At 36.2% G+C, this 20,940-nt stretch overlaps 1 protein-coding gene across 1 annotated transcript; it reads right to left on the bottom strand.

The window, feature by feature from the left end:
- Nucleotides 1-1,406: 1,406 nt before the first annotated feature.
- LOC117316775 (titin-like) lies at nucleotides 1,407-20,701 on the bottom strand. The gene is made up of 11 exons (XM_033871546.1): nucleotides 20,557-20,701; nucleotides 19,693-19,908; nucleotides 13,913-16,368; nucleotides 11,733-11,970; nucleotides 11,407-11,543; nucleotides 10,748-10,942; nucleotides 8,358-8,495; nucleotides 5,918-6,053; nucleotides 5,556-5,647; nucleotides 4,735-4,865; nucleotides 1,407-1,945 (listed from the first exon to the last, which is right to left on the bottom strand). The coding sequence occupies exons 1-11, from the start codon at nucleotides 20,615-20,617 to the stop codon at nucleotides 1,795-1,797; spliced, it is 3,951 nt and encodes a 1,316-aa protein (XP_033727437.1). The 5' UTR covers nucleotides 20,618-20,701; the 3' UTR covers nucleotides 1,407-1,794.
- Nucleotides 20,702-20,940: the final 239 nt, after the last annotated feature.

Below are 20,940 nucleotides of genomic sequence, written 5' to 3'. Positions count from 1 at the left end.
TGTAGACAACACTCTGCCAAAAAATAACCAATAGATAATTTAGAACAAATCTTACACTACAAGATAAAAATTCACGGATACTTCAGTTACATATCAATATAATTATATACCTCCTATTCACATTTAACTTACAATCAGATTAAAAATAGAATTTCATCTTTTCCAATCTGTTTTCTATTAATAATCAATAAAAAAAATGCTGTAGTTTAAGTTAAAATGCATTTTGCTGTTCTCTTTTGTTTACAATATAATTTAAAAAATAAAAACAAACCAACATACATGCTGCCATGGTTTTCGTCCAAACATTTATCAGATCAATTTCTAAACATTGCTGACCTAGAATGAAATTGTCAATACATTATAAACGGCCATGTATATATAGTGTCCTTCATGATGACTGAACTTTCAGTCAGTACTAACATGTCCGTAAAGTCTTACCATATAGACCAATCCTAACCCTGGTAAGTTGTTCTAAATATAATCCCCTGAAACAAGTATTCATACCCTGCCTATACACTAGTAATGCTCTCCGGCAGGGTATGAAGTCCCTCCCATTGCCTATATATAGTGTAGCAAGGCCCGATGTGATTCACATTGAGCAGTAATTAGTTATGATTATATTTTTCTTGGATAAAAAACACATTGAAATTGATGATTCTGGTATATATCATTAAAATTCAATACTCAAACAATATAACTCCAAAGTTACACGACATCCGCTATTTGTAGCATTTTCGAGGTTCATTGATTTGCGACACGATCTTCAATGGGAGGGAATCGTAGCTCTGACAACAACCATCTGTCAAAAATTGTCCGTCCGTCATCCAGAGCTACATTATCGCAGCTATAAATCAACATGTAGATGTTACTCGATAAATTCTTAATGTTCATACATTGTTGTCCCTAATCATGGGCGGATGATAGATTAAAATAGAAAATTGATTGGTTTGTCGTTTCCAATTCCGATTACTGGGGTATTAATATAAATTCTGTAATCGATATAATCAGTCTGTCAATGAAATTAAAGTCTTCAGTATAAAGTATGCATTTAAAGTCCTACTGATGTTGGAACTTTACTGTATGTCAGATAAAACTGGATAAAAAATGGTTGAAATCCATTCATTATAACAAATTGACAACAGCAAGTATCTATTTTACAACTCGTCCTATTACTGCAAAAGTAGTAGCCTCTCCTTATTTGGATGTACAGTCCCATAAAACTATAAACCAATTATGTATTTCATAATCAATCACATAAAACTGTAAACTGATTATGTAATCGCTAATCGATTACATAGATCGATAAACCAATCATGCAATCGATAATCAACCGCATAAACTATAAACTGATTATGCAATTGATAATCAATCATATAAATCTATAAACCGATTATGCAATTGATAATTAATCGCATAAACTATAAACCGATTATGCAATTGATAATCAATCATATAAATCTACAAACCGATTATGCAATTGATCATTAATCGTATAACTATAAACCGATTATGCATGAGATCAATCGACTCATTACTTCCGATTACAAACCTATTATCAATCATGATTTCAAACTGATTGCCAATCACTAGCTATTTAAATTTGCTATTAAAGTAGAAATACATGTTACTGCAGATCCATTAAGACCGATCTAAATTTTCACATACAGATATTCTGTACTCCAAATGTTGATGTTTAGCTGTTGTTTCTACTCAAAGATATTCCGTACTCCACATTTAATACTTTCCTTCGTTGTTCAGTAGATATCAGGGTCAGAATAGTCAGTAGACGTTCGATCAAATTGAAGAAAGGCCCTGCTTTGTTTCCTTGTCCAGCTGTGGATGCCAGAAATCCACAATTAACACCATCCTTGATTTATTCCCATCATGCCACACTTCATGTTCAAATGAATCATCAAACACAAATACTTTGCCTTCCTGCCATTGTCTGCAAACACAAAAAGAAACATTTTACAACTTAAGATGTGTAGGTGGTACTGTACATAGGGTTGCAAGCATACTCGTCTTTTCCCTGAAAGTCTGGTGCTTAAACTAAGTTAATGTATGCCACTTGGGCCAAGCAGGAGAAAACTGGTAGAATTTAATGAAATTCTGGACCTGCGCGGGTCATTAATTTCAAACTGGAGAATTTGATTTCTGAATTGAATATTCGGGAGTCTCCAGTCCAATGCGGGAAACTTGACAGGTATGCCGTAATTCGTAAAAAGGGCACCTGCCAAATCTGTTACTGTATCACTGCTGTAATCAAACTATCCAAAATCATAACATCATTTGTTAGAACTTGTTTCATATACATGTATTATACGAGTTAAAGTGGAGTAAAACTTTTAACTGATATAACAATTTGATTGGTTTGTTAATGAAATAATGATAGATGTAGTAATATCAAGCCTTGTCATAGACCCCCCCCCCCCCCCCCCCCCCCCTCCCAAAGCTTGTTTTACTCTCAAAATAATTTCAAGCTCCCATTTCCCCACTGTCGACGATAAGCTGACGTTATTTAAGTGCTGATTTGTTTAAAACAGCACCTACATACAATTATCTGATACAACAATGACATATAAAATGTGTTCAAGAGTATTGAAACAAACATTTTGGTTTCTAAATATATGTTTATTTTGTTCTGGTTTACATTTGTTTTTTACTTTAAGAGTAATAGGTGATATCTTCTCTATAGGTTTTTTTTTCAGTTTTAAAATCTTTTTATTCATCCTTTTGCATATTATAGGTACATGGAATACATAGAAAAAAACCCATCAATAATAGATACAGTTTTACAGCAGCACAATATCATTTTGAGAAGAGCATCAAGGGTGACAATGATTTGGTATACATAACAGAAACATTTTAGAAAATGTGTACATGTATATATATTGAAACAATGTTTAATGGCTAAAAGAAATAAAGTGTGTATTGAACAATTTAGATAAATATGTACCATTGTTGAATTATATTTAGCTTACAGTATGAAGAAGTTGATAAGTGTACATGTATAGTATTGAAGAGTTATGACATATATATTTGTATAGTTATTTGACCATCATTTGCATAAACTGGAGGTGTTGCATGATTGTATAGTATAGAATATATATAATGGTTTTAAGAAACAGCAGAAATGCAAGCTACCTGAGTATTATTTTGAGACTTGTCTCCCTTTGATTAAAAGCTATATCTGTATCTGCATATAATATAAAAAGGCTAATGAAAGTAGCTATTGTTAATTATTGATTTTATGGCATGTACTTATATAAGGCAAGTAGTGAATATAGTAATAAAACAAGAAATAAAGGATTTTGTTTCTTATTATTTACAACATTTAATACAGCTTTCACACTCACTTTCACACATTTACTGAATGCATGTATATATATATACTTATACAAATAAAAGGTGTATTTTCAGTAAGAGAAACAAATCTATTTTATATGGACCATTTACTTTCAAACTTATTGTACTCCATCTTATTTCTAAATACTACTTCTTCTATTTTCAGGTAAAAATCTAATTCGTTTTTGAATCCATTTATATTAGGAAGACAGTTTCTAAGTCTTTGTTTGTAAATATGAAACTTTGCTAATAGAAGTAAAGTGTTGAGACATTTTAAATCTTGTTCCTTGGGTAATTTACCCAATATATATATTACATCAACATTTTGTAGTTGTATAGTTCTAGTTGTCTTATTGTATAGCCATACTTTAAAATCATCCCAAAAGTTTTCAACTATTCTGCATTCCCAAAACATATGCATAATTGTTTCAATGTGACGGTTGCAGAAAGTGCAGAGAGGGGAGCCTTTTATGTTGATCATATGTAAAAATTTATTTGTACTAATTATGCTATGTATTATTCTGTATTGAAACCATTTAAGTTTACAGTCTATGGTGGATTTAAATGGGATTATATTAATTTTTTTCCACCATATTGTGTCTTTCACCAAATCAAGTTCTTCGGACCATTTAGTTATGTATTTGTTGTTTGTTTTGATATTTTTTACTAATAAACTATATATAGAAGAGCCTCTTTGTTTACTTGTTATTATATGATATATGTGAGTTGGACAGTGTGGTAGTGAGAAAGTATGGTATCTGTTTGGGAGTACATTCCAATGCTGTTGTGATGGCATTCCGAAGACCGTAGAACTGAGTAATTGGTGGATAAAATTGATGTTTTATGCAGAAAGCTTCATAAGACTGGACCAACTCTCCATTTTCATCTAATAAGTCATATACATATAAAATATTTCTTTTTGCCCACTTCCTGAAATATACTGGTTTATTATCTATTTTAATATTGTTATTATACCATAAGTGTTGATATATGTTATCATCTTCTCTATAGGTTGTTAATGTATACATATGGCGGCTTGCTACATTATCATTTTAGATATCACTGTCTCGGACATTGTATGGTGTTCAATGCAACATCTAAATCTAATTTAGTTAAATATTTCTAAATAACATATGAAGATAACACTAACTTATGTGTTTCTATATGAAAAAACAACACACCAAAAATGTACACATATTCTACCAATTTTTTTTTAAATTGTGGGGCGAGCCTAATAACTACTTCCAATACAGAATCCGGAAAGAGCACAAAGTACGGAAATAGATATCATCTCCAAGTCCATTAAAACTTATGCCTGAAAGGTCACAATTTATGAAAAAGTTTGATCAAATACAGGAACAAACCATAGTCTTATTACTAATACTGTACCTTGTTTCATTAGCGACCCGGATTCTGGGGCCAGGTGGCACCACTAGTCCCAGGTGGGCACGAAGACGACAGTTTGTTGGACCACAGTGGGGCCAGACATGCACTCCGGGCTGCATCACAGAGAACTTCACCTACAGATAGATTATCTAAGTAACACATATGTGTAAAGGTAAATTTGTAAGGTAAATTGTCTAAGTAACACGTGTGTACAGGTAAATTTGTAAGGTAAATTGTCTAAGTAACACATATGTGTACAGGTAAATTTGTAAGGTAAATTGTCAAAGTAACACATATGTGTACAGGTAAATTTGTAAGGTAAATTGTCTAAGTAACACATATGTGTACAGGTAAATTTGTAAGGTAAATTGTTTAAGTAAAACCTTTGTGTACAGGTAAATAATTTGTGAAATCAAATCTTTGTGTACAGGTAAATTATTTTGAAATGTGAAATGTGTGTACAGGTAAATTATTTTGAAATGTATGATGTGTGTACAGGTAAATTATTTTGAAATGTGAAAAGTGTGTACAGGTAAATCATTTGTAAAGTGTAAAGCATTTGTATACAGTTGAGTTATCTAGATGTCACCCTTAAGTTAAAGTTGATGTGTTTGCTTATTACAAGATATAAATGCAAGTAAAAGAAAGGTAGGCTTTCCAATATGAACTCTCTATAGTATCATCCAGATTGATACAGTATATATTTCATATCAAAGCTAGAGTTTAAGATGTCTTTAATATCATAATGTGATGATTCAAAATGATACAAACTTCATCCATAGCTACACTCTCAATGCACACTCTGTGTACTGATGAATTTGTACCTGACCACGGCGACATTCTTTAGAATCAGGAATCTGTTCAATTATTTCACAAGTCTTCGGAGCCTTGTTACAATTATTTTTGTCTTTTTTTCCTGAAATTCAAATAAAAAATATTTTGTCAGACATCTCGATATGTTTTTAAAAGATGTATAAATTGTTGTTTATATAATTCATAAACTTCTGTTTTATTTGCTGTTTATAATTCTGGCTAAAAATGTATTTAGACTGCTAATGAGATCGTGTTTATTTTTTAGGATCTAAACACAGTTAGTTGATTATGTGATTAATTACAACATCGGGATGTGGATACAATCCCTGAAATTCTTATTATAACTGATAATGAATTAACAACCTATACCTACCTCTACTGTATAAAGTTAACTGTTTCCAGTCTCCGGTTTCCCGGAGATTCTCGTCCTCTGGAAGGAAATCCTTGGTGTTAGAATTGAGTAGGCTTACAGCTTCATCTCTAATGACCTTCCAGTTATCTTCTAGTAGCTGCGAAAATTCACAAGAAATTATTGGATTAAGCTTTCTAATAATTTCTGATGCTCTACATCTGCGCTCAGTTGTTCAAAAAGTGATTAGGCTAATCACAGTTTAACAACAATCTTAAAACACTGATAATATCATTTTTGGTAAAACAAACTTGACAAAATTTAATGAAACTGTAGAACTTTTATAATTTTTGCGTGGTTCATTAATAGTCAGAATTAGTTCTCCGCCATTTTGTATGCATGAATTGTTATATGATATATATGTATCTTGGAATCCTATATGCGATGTAGCATTTGGAAATAAATTGAATTGAATTGAATTGAACTAACCTGTCTCTTCCTACCTCCCTATCTTAAGGAATACACACACACACACACACAGGATTTGAAGTAAAGGAGAAATGGGATTTTATTTTAACTAATCAAGTGACCGACCTAATTAACTTTTGAACAACTGAGAATACAACATCATGAATACAGATCTAGAGCAGATTGTGATATTCGATATTGAATGTGAAGTTAATCCTGAGTCTGTCAATCCTGATGTGATATAAAGAGTGGATTTTTCATGGATTTGGTTTGGTTTGGTTTATTTTGTTTAACGTCCTATTAACAGTTAAGGTCATTTAAGGACGGCCTCCCGTGCATGTGACATGTGGTGAGTGCGTATGTGTGTTTTGGGAGGCTGCAGTATGTTCGTGTTAAGTCTCCTTGTGATAGGCCGGAACTTTTCCCGGAATTTTCCCATTCAATATAATCCATATGACATAGCTACCAGTGTAAGATTCAGATAAAAGACAGCTGAATTTTGATTCAGAATTCTTTTAACAATGACAATCAAAGGATTTTTTTTAAATTATGTGTACGCACTTGCGTACCCGCGTATAGGAAGCTACGCCCCTGATAGGGTAAGGGCTATTCTAGTAATAAGCAATGAGAGGAATCCAAAAAGAGAAATTCTACGCATGCACAGGAGGGTACTGGAGAAAATGCATAGTTACATAGTTCTATTCGAGTTAAATCGCTTCTAAATATGAGTAGTCCCTATTTGACAACTTGGAGTCCTCCTTTTGGGTAGATATTAGCCAAACACTCAGAAAGCCTCGTGCTTTGATGATGATGATGATGATGATGGATTGTGGGAAATATACTGATATTCAGAAAGCCTCGTGTTTTGATAATGATGATGATGATGATGATGGATTGTGGGAAATATACTGATATTAAGAAAGCCTCATGTTTTGATGATGATGATGATGATGATGATGATGATGAATTGTGGGAAATATACTGATATTCAGAAAGCCTCGTGTTTTGATGATGATGATGATGATGATGATGATGATGATGATGGATGGTGGGAAATATACTGATATTCAGAAAGCCTCGTGTTTTGATGATGATGATGATGATGATGATGATGATGGATTGTGGGAAATATACTGATATTCAGAAAGCCTCGTGTTTTGATGATGATGATGATGATGATGATGATGATGATGGATTGTGGGAAATATACTGATATTCAGAAAGCCTCGTGTTTTGATGATGATGATGATGATGATGGATTGTGGGAAATATACTGATATTCAGAAAGCCTCGTGTTTTGATGATGATGATGATGATGGATTGTGGGAAATATACTGATGATGATGAAGAATCCCCCCCCCCCTCTTGGGTTGAGATCCCTCACCCAGGATTGAAGATTCTATTTATCTGCAACTACATCAGAGAGACACAGAGAACATAAAAAGTATATAATCCCATTTCTACCACAATATGTTGTGTTATTCAACTCTCCAACCATTGTATAAATGTGCCAACTGTTGGATAAATATATGTTATACCACTAGTGGTATATGACCTTCCAGTCTTTTGATTGGTCAAGAATTCGAACTTTGACCCAAGCTGCAATTGTTATTGACGTCATCAATAATCGAATGACGTCACATTACCAGGTCCCGGACGTCACCAGTACACTTTGTTTGCATACGCGAAATTATACTTGGTCACGTTTCCTTTTGATTCAAGCCGATATTATTGTGGTAGAAACAGGTCACACGACTCGTGATTGTTGGATATGGCATTTATTTCACACTCGTAAGTTATTTTGTAAAAGTTGCAAAAGACACTCGCTAAAGCTCATGTCTTTTGTAACTTTTAAAAAATAACTTACGAGTGTGAAATAAAGTCCATATCCAACAATCACTCGTTGTGAAACCTCTATCTATATGGTTCCCAAGCATATATGATATACATTCAATTTGGTAATATACCTGTATTGCGTGCTGTTTACTATACCTACCTTTATATGTCTACCATATCCGGTTTCCTCCACTGTCCACCAAGGTCGACTGGTCAATGTCCAGACATTATACAATGACCTTTGGTAGGCCGACAGGAAAAGACGTTTGGCAGCTCCTTGGTGGTAAATTTTGTAGGCCTGAAAATGGTCAGTATGTACTTAGTAACTACTTTGAAATTGGACAGAATTTATAAACTTCTAATATGAATATTGACTGACCAATCAGTAACAGATATTAGGTTACTCAAACCACAATTAGTTTATTGTATAACCCTTCCTCCATTTACTGCCAATATACATATAACCTCAACCCCCCCCCCCCCCCCCCCCCCATTAATCTGTTCAGGGATTAATGAGATAATTTTACAAACCAACTTTATATTTTTGAAAGCTGGTTAAATGTGGCTTATGACTCCCAAAATCTAATCAGTGTAGATTTTCATGCTATTTGCATGTGGTGTAAATATAAATTAAATATGTCCAGATTTTTCAAGTACTAAAAGTACAAATTTTCAAACTTACTTTTTTTTTATTTCAAAAGTGATAAAGTGTGTACAGTCAAACCTGCTCTAACGACCCCCTGTATATAACGACTGCCTGTCTATAACGACCGGTTTTAAGATTCCCCGTGAGATTTTACTATATAACGACCCTCTGTATAGCGACTACCTAATGTGGCTAACGACCGGTGATTTCGGAACGGCGGTCGCTAATTTGTTTTCTATAGCGACTGATTTCTGTCAGCCATTTTCTGCTCTCGGCAGTCATCCCTCATAAAATCCCCGGAAAATTCAGACACATCGACCCTGGCTTGATTATACAAACAAAGGAGCACCCCAACCCTGGCCTGAGTATATAAACAAAAGACCCCTACCACCTGTTAGCCTATAATTACTGTAGCTGCCCTGGCCTGGGGCTCAGTAGGAGAGGAGTCGGGTCACCATGCGTGTCGGTATTACATTACAACTGTGCACAGGTGGCTTCATTTGACCCGGTCAGTTAATTTTATGATTACAACTAGGATACATCACTTCAATAACAAACACTGGTCATATCTGTCAACAAGATTTACTCACATGAAAGCCAATAATGCCTTTCTTAATCGTAGCTGTCGGTACTAGCGTTTATACTGCCGCCATATTTAATTAGTCAATACTAATAAAAAGTCGTAAACTGACACAAATATCCGGATTTCAATTTGGGTCAGAAAAAAATATTTTGGTTTTAAGAAGTAAGACTATAACATAAAATAATTAATAGTAACACAAATATAATTAATTAATTAATTATTGTGTATTCTTTTTCTTTATTTATGAAAGAAAGGGAGATAATTTGATAGATACATATAGCATTATTTCAGAACAAAATAAAAAAAAATAAATCTATAAGACCATTTTGAGTTATATTTTGTGTGTGGGTCCACAAATCATTAAATATTAAACCCTTCAGATTTATAAAGTTTATGCATTTATTTAACTTCTGACCGGTCTTCTGAATGCCCTGTTCAATGACAATTTATTTATGGCAGTTTTAAGTAAATTGGTTGGTGCAATAATTTTGACCTGTCTATAAAGGCAACCTGTCTATAGTGACCGTTTTTCTGCCTCCCCTTGGGCGGTCGCTATAGACAGGTTTGACTGTACTTTGACCTTTAACCTTGACCTATGACCACCAAAATCTAGTCTTGTGTAAAAGTCCATGCTGTGATGTTATGGTGTGAATATGAACCCAATATCATGAGGGGGTCAACTTCAAGAGGTCAAGCTTATCATGGACAGCCAGACAAAGACAAAGTGATAATTATATATATAAACCAAGTTTACTAAGATTTCTTAGTTTTACTCATCAGCCAGATTTTGACATTTTTTGGATCAATTTTGAGTTTCCTCTATCAGCTCCTAGGTATTTGGATCTACAACCTACACTATTATATAACATCACTGAAGAGTCCTAGAAGAGGGGCAGAAATTATCCAAAAGGGAAAACAATTACATTTTGTATGCTCTCATTTTCCTCTTTTGAACTTTTAGAAAAAAATGTACCTTTTTTTTTTCCATCTGATATGCAGCAGTATCGGATTCATATAAGAACAACAGTTCATAACTAAAGAATTAAAATCTAGAAAAAGCTGTAAGACATAAATGTCCCCACTGCCAGTTGACACCCTGAAACACAGTTTGGTGAGGATCGCATCAACAGTTCTTGAGATTAGCTAGTTACATTGCATTGGGACAGGACGGGACGGGACAGGACAGACATGGGTAACACTATATGCCGCCCATTTCATGGCAGGGGTTTAAAAATAAATCATTAGGTACCTCATCTCCATCTGATACGCAATGACTAATTTTTTTTAAAGTTTAATGATTTTTTTTTTTTTTAATTATTACCTCCTCTGTATCACCTATCCTTTGTAGTGCCTCCCCTAAATGGAAATAGAATCTCCCATCTTCTGTCCCAGGCTCCCCTGTTGATATCCCCTCCTGAAGCAATGGAATGGCCTCCTTGAAGTTCAGGTCAGTGGATTTCAATATGAAGCCAAGATGAACCTTTGCAAATCCATCAGTGGGATTGATGGAAAGAACCTAGAGAAGAGACAAATCATCATGTTTTCTAAAACATCATTTAAAAATAAATGGACATATAGAATCTTTGACAAGTTTTTTGTTTCATGAGAATTAATCAAATGAGTCTAAGAAGTTTTTGTTTTTGAAAGCTTAGGTGAGCAAATTAAAACTAAAAGACAAGTTTCATAAAATCTCATTTGAAATGAAACAAATACTTTTCATCATATACCTCAGAAAACCTCCATTTTGACAGCTTTGAAGTTTGAAATGTTTCAGCTTTAATTACTCTATGGCCAGTTTAGGACGGCTAAATATGTGGAGGACAAAAGCAAAAGGAGGCAGTCTTTTAGCTGTGTTTTAAAAATTTGCCGCTCTTTTTTATGATGATCATAGTGTCGAAAATTTAGTATTACTCTTCATCAGAATGTATATCTTAAAATTTTATTTATTTTACCATTGGAAATGCGATATTGTGACCATACCTCAGAGAATGCGTTCTTGGCTGACACCATGTTCCCTGTGAGGATGTAGCTTAAACCCAGCTGGTTCCGTATATTATAGTCCTCCGGGAATTTCTCCACCAGGTGGCGCCAGGTCTTTGAAGCTTTATCTCCCCAGCCTGTGTACAGAAAATACCGGTCAGAAAACACCATATAGATGTAAACTTATTTTGAAATAAGCCCTAGCCTGTCCCCTAGTGAAAATTTCTAGTTTTGAAGTTTGTGGAGGGCTCATATGTGAATCAGATTTTCACTACTTAACTACTAATTATAAGTTGTATAAAAAATCAACTTTGGACAAAACTGACCTCTAAACTGTTGTCTCTCAGCCAAATATCTGCCACCAAGGATCAGTAGCCTGTCAGGAACATCGGGAATGTTAAGGAGTTTGTCGAGACTGCTGATGGCTTGCTCCAGAAAAGCATTACTCTGCATTTTTTCAGCCATTTTGTCCAGAACTAAACCCTTGCCATAATTAGCCCGTGGACTGTTGGGGTAGCTCTGCAAAACCTTATCATACTTTTCCAGTGCTCCTTCTAAATCTCCCTGTAAAAATAAACACAATTGCACCGGAGTGTTGGTACACACATTTCTCCATAAATTTTGCAGAGAGAAAATACTAGCGGAAGCCGCTTTCAATAAGGAAAGTGTCCCTTTAGCTCATTGTTAGGTTTGTTTATTGCCCCATAAACAGCCTTGGTCATTTTGAGGCTGGTTCTTCTTGTAGTAGTTGGTGACTACCTCATAGAGCAACATACGGGAGTCCTGACCCATGTCATTCAGAGCAACTAGGGTTAAGTGTCTTGCCTAAGGACACAACCATGACAGCACAGACGAGCCTGTTTTTTAGCTTCCGGAGAAAGAGAAACCAACAAGGGTAGGGAAAGTCAAACCCATGCGACTTGGATCAACAGAATATCAAGACTAGTAAACAGCAGTTCAGGATTTGATCCCTAGAACAGACATTGTGTAAACTAAAAGCAATACCCATTGTTCAAGTGGTCCTTGATTGAAGATCACCAGGTGTGACTTGACCTTTGACCTTGACCATCAAATCAGGTGTAAAACTGTGTGCTCTGGTGATTATGAATAACTGTATCAGAGGGATAATGATGTGACCTTTGATCTTAATCTTGGCTGATGACCACCAAAATCTTATCAGGCATAAAAGTTGATAGTATGAGGTAGTGTTGTGACTCTGTACTCAATCTGTTTAGAGGTTTATGATAAAATGAACTTCAGGACTCTTTAGCATCGGAAGACCTCTGCTAAATTATTTTTGCTTATTGCAGATTCCATGTACTGTTTTCTATGGAATGCATGTTCCACAGGTGCCTGACTCGTTTTTATAAAATAATAACATATAGAGTACATATAAATGAGAAAGGTTCTGAACTCCCCCAGGCTTGAAATCTGATGTATTTATTTCTAAGTACCGTAGCTTCGGTTGTATTGGGTGGATTTTTTCGAAGTAGGACTTAAATTAAAGAGAAATGGTCAATCTTTAAAATAAGCCATAACATGTTGTCGATTTCTCGATATTAGTTTACCAAATCGGGCGTGAAACTTCAAAATCCCCTCGATTTTGTTTAGTCGGACAAGTTGACGTAACGGGGTCACCACACTTTGACTCTATTGGACATAGCTTTAAATACGAAGTCCACGGGTTAATCACGAGGTACGCTTCATCGGATCACCGAATACAACTATTACATACACTTACTTTATGTATACGAGCACCCTATCGACGGCCCCGGGACTTTTTATGCATACTGATAGCAGATTTTCCACTTGAGTAGCCATGTTGTGTCAGCCGCGGTAAATTTGAACAAGCATTCTGATTGGTTATAGAAAATGTGTTGAACCAATCAGAATGCTTGTTCAAATTTACCGCGGCTGACACAACATGGCTACTCAAGTGGAAAATCTGCTATCAGTATGCATAAAAAGTCCCGGGGCCGTCGATAGGGTGCTCGTATACATAAAGTAAGTGTATGTAATAGTTGTATTCGGTGATCTGATGAAGCGTACCTCGTGATTAACCCGTGGACTTCGTATTTAAAGCTATGTCCAATAGAGTCAAAGTGTGGTGACCCCGTTACGTCAACTTGTCCGACTAAACAAAATCGAGGGGATTTTGAAGTTTCACGCCCGATTTGGTAAATTAATATCGAGAAATCGACAACATGTTATGGCTTATTTTAAAGATTGACCATTTCTCTTCAATTTAAGTCCTACTTCGAAAAAATCCACCCAATACAACCGAAGCTACGGTACTTAGAAATAAATACATCAGATTTCAAGCCTGGGGGAGTTCAGAACCTTTCTCATTTATATGTACTCTATATGTTATTATTTTATAAAAACGAGTCAGGCACCTGTGCATGTTCTAGTTGCCAAAATCTTATATATATGTGTTCACATAACCATGTAAGGGATATATAATGATTAACCATCATATCTACATCTAATCATACAATGTACCTACATCATCACTCAGTTGGTCAGCACTGTCTAGTCTCTTCCTGTTCCTGTAGTCACGGCTGTTAGTGATCAATAGATTGGGATATGCTGCTTTCTCCTCTGCTTTTCTTTTTCTCTCTTCTTCCTTTTCTGACATCTTACCATCTGTCTTTGTCTCTCCACTATCTGTCTGAACATCTTCCTCTTTCTTGTGTTCAGGTGTAACCTCCTCTCTGACTGGTTCTGGTGCAACCTCCTGTTTGACTGGTTCAGGAGTAACCTTCTCTCTGACTGGTTCAGGTGCAACCTCCTCTCTGATTGGTTCAGGTGCAACCTCCTCTCCGACTGGTTCAGGAGTAACCTCCTCTCTGACTGGTTCAGGAGTAACCTCCTCTCTGACTGGTTCAGGAGTAAACTCCTCTCTGACTGCTTCAGGAGTAACCTCCTCTCTGACTGCTTCAGGGGTAACTTCCCCTCTGACTGCTTCAGGAGTAACCTCCTTTCTGACTGGTTCAGGAGTAACCTCCTCTCTGACTGGTTCAGGTGTAATGCCCTCTCTGACTGGTTCAGGAGTAACCTCCTTTCTGACTGGTTCAGGAGTAACCTCCTCTCTGATTGGTTCAGGAGTAACGTGCTCTCTGATTGGTTCAGGAGCAACATGCTCTCTGACTGGTTCAGGAGTAACCTCCTCTCTGACTGGTTCAGGAGTAAACTCCTCTCTGACTGGTTCAGGAGTAACCTCCTCTCTGATTGGTTCAGGAGTAACATGCTCTCTGACTGGTTCAGGAGTAACCTCCTCTCTGACTGGTTCAGGAGTAAACTCCTCTCTGACTGGTTCAGGAGTAACCTCCTCTCTGACTGGTTCAGGAATAACCTCTTCTCTGATAGGTTCAGGAATAACTTCCTCTCTGACTGGTTCAGGAGTAACCTCCTCAATAATTGGGTCAGACACACCCTGAACATCTAACTTACCCTGATCATTGACATCAAAATGATCTTCAATGTCATCATCATTATCTAACATAGATGAGATTTTCTTTTCTAAACTGTCTATGCTTGGTTCATTTATTGTCTCATGTTGTTCAATTTGATCCTGCTGAAGTTGTTCAGATAACATCTGTTCTTTCTCCACAAATTCTGAAGGTTTTGAATCTTGTTCTGGTTTTATGGCTGGGTCTGGATCCACGACCTGTAAAGGCTCTGATTCAGTTATTTCTGGCTGTACTGGTTCATGTTTTTGTTCTTGCTTTGTTTCGGTAATTTCTGGTTGTTCTGGTTCTGGAACTTTCTTTGTTTCTGAAGCTCGAACAAGATCTGGCTCGGTGAATTTGTCTAGATCTGGTTTAGTTGCTTGAGGCTTCACTGGTTCAAGAATTTGTTCCCCTCCAGTAGCATGTACCGTTTCTGGTTCAATAGCATGAGTTAGTTCTGGTTCAGTGGATTCAGTTATTCCTGGTTGAGTGATGTCAGGTTGTTCTTGTTCATTAACTGTTTTTGTTTCATATTCATGTATTTTCACAACATCAGGTTCATCAAATTGGGCCAGTTCTGGTTGCTCAGGTTCATTGAATATAACATCTTCTGGTTCATGTATTTGTATTTCTACTCCTAATTCATCTAACTCTGGTTTCTTGGCTTCTGGTTCTACAGGTTCAGAGACCTCAGCAACCTGCGGCTCTTGTATTTCAGCTTCTGTTTCTACATGTTCATGGACTTCTGACTCCGTTATCTTGATTTCTGTTTCCATAGGTTCAGGTACATCAGCTACCTTAGGCTCACGTTTCCTGGCTTCTGATTCTACCTGTTTAGGGACCTCTGGTAGTTCTGGTTCTGGCTTCTCAGCATCTGGTACAGGTTCAGGGATATCAGCTTCATCCTGTTTCAGTTTCTCATCTTCTGGTACTACTGGTTCATGGACCTCTTCTACATCTGTCTCTCGTTGTTCTGGTTCTTTAGGTTCAGGAACCTCCAATGCTGGCCTCTGGTCATGTTCAGCAATATCAGCATTTAACTGTTCCATTTCAGAATGTTCCAAGGATTCAACATGCTCTGGTTCTAAGGTTTCCATTTTTTCTAACTCATCAGTTTCAAAATGTTCTGGTTTGAAGTCTTCAGCATATTCTGGTTCAAATTCTTGAATAGGTTCAGGTTCAGGTTCATTTATATCCATCTCATCTGAAGATGCAACTTCTGATTCCGCTTCAATTTTTCCTGGTTGTTTGCGAGCCTGTTGAACATCTTGTTCCATTATTATTTCTTCATTAATTTCTTCAACTACTTCCTCTTCTGTCATTTCCTCAAAATCTTCTGTCTTTTGACCTGCAGAATCTCTCTTCGGCCTTTGACTTTTTTCAGATTCAGGCTCTTCAATTTGAGACTTAAGCTGTAAGAAGGCTTTGTGTAGTTGAAGTTTTAATGACTCAAGCTGGTCATAGGCCATAAGCAGCTTATCTTTCACTTCATATTTCTCTAATGTCCTTTCTGAAAAAAAACCCAAAAAAACAGATGAAATCAAAATGATATGAATGAATAATGGATTGCAACATATACATTCCATCTCAATGTATACCTGAACGATATTTTACAGGAACAATTCAGTGAAGATTAGCTATAGGGTTTTATCAATCATGTTACAAAATATTTCATAAAAAAGTCTGATTCTCCTATGATCAATTCATATATATATACCAACATACACAAAAAGATGTAGAGTACACTCTATGTGAAGTTACTTAGCTATATGCCAAAAATGATGACAAAATTATCACACATGATAGCTGTACATTAGTTTGTGGCTCATCGTACATTTGTTTGTGGCTCGTTAAAACATTTGTTTGTGGCTGGTTGTAAATTTGTTTGTGGCTTGTTAAAACATTTGTTTGTGGCTCATTGTACATTTGTTTGTGGCTGCTGGTTGTACATTTGTTTGTGGCTCATTGTACATTTGTTTGTGGCTTGTTAAAACATTTGTTTGTGGCTCGTTGTACATTTGTTTGTGGCTCGTCGTACATTTGTTTGTGGCTCGTTGTACATTTGTTTGTGGCTGGTTGTACATTTGTTTGTGGCTGGTTGTACATTTGTTTGTGGCTCGTTGTACATTTGTTTGTGGCTCGTCAAAACATTTGTTTGTGGCTCATTAAAACATTTGTTTGTGGCTGGTTGTAAATTTGTTTGTGGCTCGTTAAAACATTTGTTTGTGGCTCATTGTACATTTGTTTGTGGCTGCTGGTTGTACATTTGTTTGTGGCTCGTTGTACATTTGTTTGTGGCTCGTTGTACATTTGTTTGTGGCTGCTGGTTGTACATTTGTTTGTGGCTCATTGTACATTTGTTTGTGGCTCGTCGTACATTTGTTTGTGGCTCAATGTACATTAATTTTGTTTGTGTCTGTTTGCTGGCACTTTGAATATAACTGAAGCTAAAAGATGATGGAATATCTGCATCCGACAGATACCTAGACCTAACTTCTTTTCAATGTATAAATTTGCATTTATTTTAAATGAATAGAAGCTATAAAAAATCTCTCAATTATCTGAATGAAATAATCGATTCCCCTCAGATAAGTCAAAATTTAAATATTGTATGACTTAATTTGAATTTGCAATGTAGGTATATTATGTGTCAGCAGTCATTTCTGTAATTTCAATCTCATGTTATCAACAAAATGCCCATGATTCCCTTGATTGGTCAACATTTGAATATGGTTGCATTTCAGTGAAATGATACATAGATGTGGTATTTGGCATCATGAAAAAATTTAAGTTGGTGGATGTAGGGGTAGACTAGTTGTGGGTCAAGAGAATTCTGATATTGCTCTCAATTTCAATTCTAGTTTATTTTACAGTTAAATATACTTAGATCCTGAATGGTACCAAAAGTTCAAATTCTCCCTACTGGAAGATCGTTTATTGGCTAGCTACACATACCTTGCATTGGTGCAGTGATTTAGTGTTTATATACTGAAACGAAAAAGAAACGCAACTTCAAATTGTAGGTTTAATAAAATAATACTTGTGAGCATTATGTTTAAATTTCATATGTAATAGTTAATATTGAATATTGATGTAACATCCTTTAAATGTTTAGAGATTTTTAAGAACAGGTCACTTTGCTAGAAGGTCATGATTGGTAGTACCCTACGTGAATCCAAGTTGAAATGGCAGCAGTTTTGAAACCGTGCCCTAATATCGTGTGTGTCCTCCTCGAACAGTTATCACATCTCTAATTCTTTGTTGCATTGAGTTCATCAGGGCATTGACTTTCCGTATTGGAATGTTATTCCATTCTTGGACGAGTGCATTTGCTAACTGAGGGAGGGTATTTGGGGGGTTACGGCGATTTCGAATTCTTCTGTCTAATTCATCCCACAAATGCTCGATTGGGGACAGGTCGGGGCTATATGGAGGCCAATCTATAGGAACAATGTTCTGTGTCGCAAGAAAGTCTCTACAGACTCTTGCAACGTGTGGTCTCGCGTTATCTTGCTGAAAGGTTAGATGATGCTGCCTAACAAACGGCACAACATGGGGCCTAAGGATCTCATCCCGATAGCGTACGGCCGTTAAATTCCCATTGACTATCACCAAAGGCGTCTTCAAACCATGGGAGATTCCCGCCCAAACCATAACTGATCCACCCCCAAATCGGTCGTGTTCCAAAACACAGGCGTCAGCAAAACGTTCGCCTCGACGCCGGTACACACGTTGACGGCCATCTGCTCGAAATAACGTGAATCGAGATTCATCGGTGAAGAGCATAGACCTCCAACGTCTCATAGGAAAACGTCTGGGCATATGTGCCGTTGCCCATTGCATACGACGTGCTCGACGTTGCGGTGTTAGTGGTAAACCAACGTACTGTCGCCTTGCACGCAAATTAGCCTCACGCAGTCTGTTGATCACTGTTTGGGGATGAATTCGACGGTTATGATTATCAATCGTATTCCTTGCCGTTTCAGCGGCCGTTAATCTCCTGTTACGCAGGTGTGCCAACCTAAGAATCCGGTCTTGACGTCGCGACGTTACGCGTGGACGTCCTGATCTCGGCTGGTCATCGACTCTTCCTGTTGCGTTAAGACGTGAAACTAATCGACTAATAGTCGATTTGTGAACTCTGAATTGTCGAGCGACGTGAAGTTGCGTGTTCCCTGCCAGAAGCATCGCTATAGCACGTCCTCTATCAACCTTTGATAACCGTGGCATAATTGTAAAAGGAATTATTGTTTGCAAAAGTATTGGCGATGATGTGGCTCAATGTTAGTGATGAATTGATACTGGTTTGAATGAAAAAAGAACGCATATGTTTGTACAGGCACGGTTTTTGATGTTTTTACCGCGCCGGAAGTGCATAGGTCTCTAGTCACACTTGGGTGATTTTGAAGATTGGTATGGGTGTTAGGCAGGGTGCATGTTTATTTCCGCGATTTGTATACAGATATGTATATTTAATACAAAATTAATCACAATTTTCCATGTTGCGTTTCTTTTTCGTTTCAGTATATATGTAAGTTTTCTTTCATGCAAATAAAAACATGTCTTTACTTAGATTATAAACAAAATATTTTTAATATCAAATTCTCATTTTTACTGGCAATTATATATATATATATATATAGTTGTTCCTCATGATGACACAGAGACCAAAAAAGCCATAAAATGAAAAAAAACAAAACAAAAAAAAACACCGTTGATCAAACTGCCATATGGACTATATCCTTCACCTTTTCTCACAACTTTCAACCGAAGGTTCACAAACAAAAATTATCTTTTACATTTTAAGCTAAACAGACCAAGATTGAATTCTTACCTATCAAAATTTGATATTCTTCATTAGCATAAATAACTGCGCCCACAGCCACCATTGAGGAAACGATAAACAGTACACAGATAAGTGGGAAGCATGACCGACTCTCATGCTTTTTGGTAGGTTTTGACCCCTTTTGAGGTGGATCCGCTTTCTTGGCCCCATTCTGTGTAGGTTTCTGTTTCTCAGGTGTCACCTGCCTCTTCTTACTGTCATTTTCTGAAAAAACAAAATGACAAAATCTGTGACATATGTACACTGCGATGACAAAAAGTGTGCAAGAATATTTATAACATAAACCAGATTTCCTAATCTGTATTTTATAAATGTTAATTGGCAACCAATATCACTCATATATATTTCAGATGTATGTAAGTTGAGTATTTTGGGGTTAAAGCTGGAAATGATATATATTACATTCATGAATTTAATATCATTTTACAATTAGAATTTTTTGCAGAGTAAAGTAATTTAGATTTTACTAATGGAGAGGGGAATAATTGGTACATTGCATAACTGAATAGAAGAATGACTGGACCTATTCCCGTCTCACTGCAGGCTGAGCTGCCTGCCATTAATTGCTGTTAACATACAAACACCTCCATTCCAATCGTAGGACATAGCATTGAAGATAATACATGGATAATGTAAAACAGAACACGTTTGGCATGTATTAGCAAACAAAGGATGTTAAATATAATAGATCACCTTCCTGTAACGTCAAGGTTATGAGGCTACATCAGAAAAAAGATGACAAATTGTTCGATCAACTTCATCACTCAGTTTGACATTTCATCCGAAATTCATGTCAAATTTTATTGATGTCTATAATCAACAATGCACCCTCAAAATGTAATCGATTATTACCGTGATAGTAACTATTCTTCTGAGGTTTGTTTTTTGCTGCCTTTTTCTTCCCGCCTGCCATTTGTCACGTTTTGTCTTCCAACCTAACACTTAATTTCAGTTTCAGCAACTGCTGATGGACCGGTTTTCAACGTGTACTTTAACCTCGGAAGTTTTTGTCAGAGTTCATCACGCATGTGCATTGAATAAAAACTGTCAGTCCTCATTTCCGTAATACCAGAAGACGTATCCAACCTTGAAACTTTCTTACCCATGTTATAAAAATGTTATTTAAAAAATCTTATCTGAAAGTCAATCTACTTGTCGTTTGTTTTGTTTCTTTTTATTTTCGTACTATGCTGAAGGGCTAGGTCAGTGCTCCCATATATTCATACGCCATAAGAT

The sequence above is a fragment of the Pecten maximus genome, chromosome 18 (assembly GCF_902652985.1).
Source record: "Pecten maximus chromosome 18, xPecMax1.1, whole genome shotgun sequence".
NCBI classification, from domain to species: Eukaryota; Metazoa; Mollusca; class Bivalvia; order Pectinida; family Pectinidae; genus Pecten; species Pecten maximus.
The sequence above is the reverse complement of the archived record's forward strand: the minus strand, read 5'-3'. Positions and strand labels throughout refer to the sequence as shown.

Excerpts from the sequence above, each read along its gene's own strand:
- LOC117316775 (XM_033871546.1), bottom strand. The coding sequence starts at position 20,617 with ATGGCAGGCGGGAAGAAAAAGGCAGCAAAAAACAAACCTCAGAAGAAT. Across the intron at positions 16,369-19,692 it reads AGAATATCAAATTTTGATAG|AAAGGACATTAGAGAAATAT; the intron begins GTAAGAATTCAA and ends GTTTTTTTTCAG. Across the intron at positions 5,648-5,917 it reads GTTAACTTTATACAGTAGAG|GAAAAAAAGACAAAAATAAT; the intron begins GTAGGTATAGGT and ends TTTGAATTTCAG.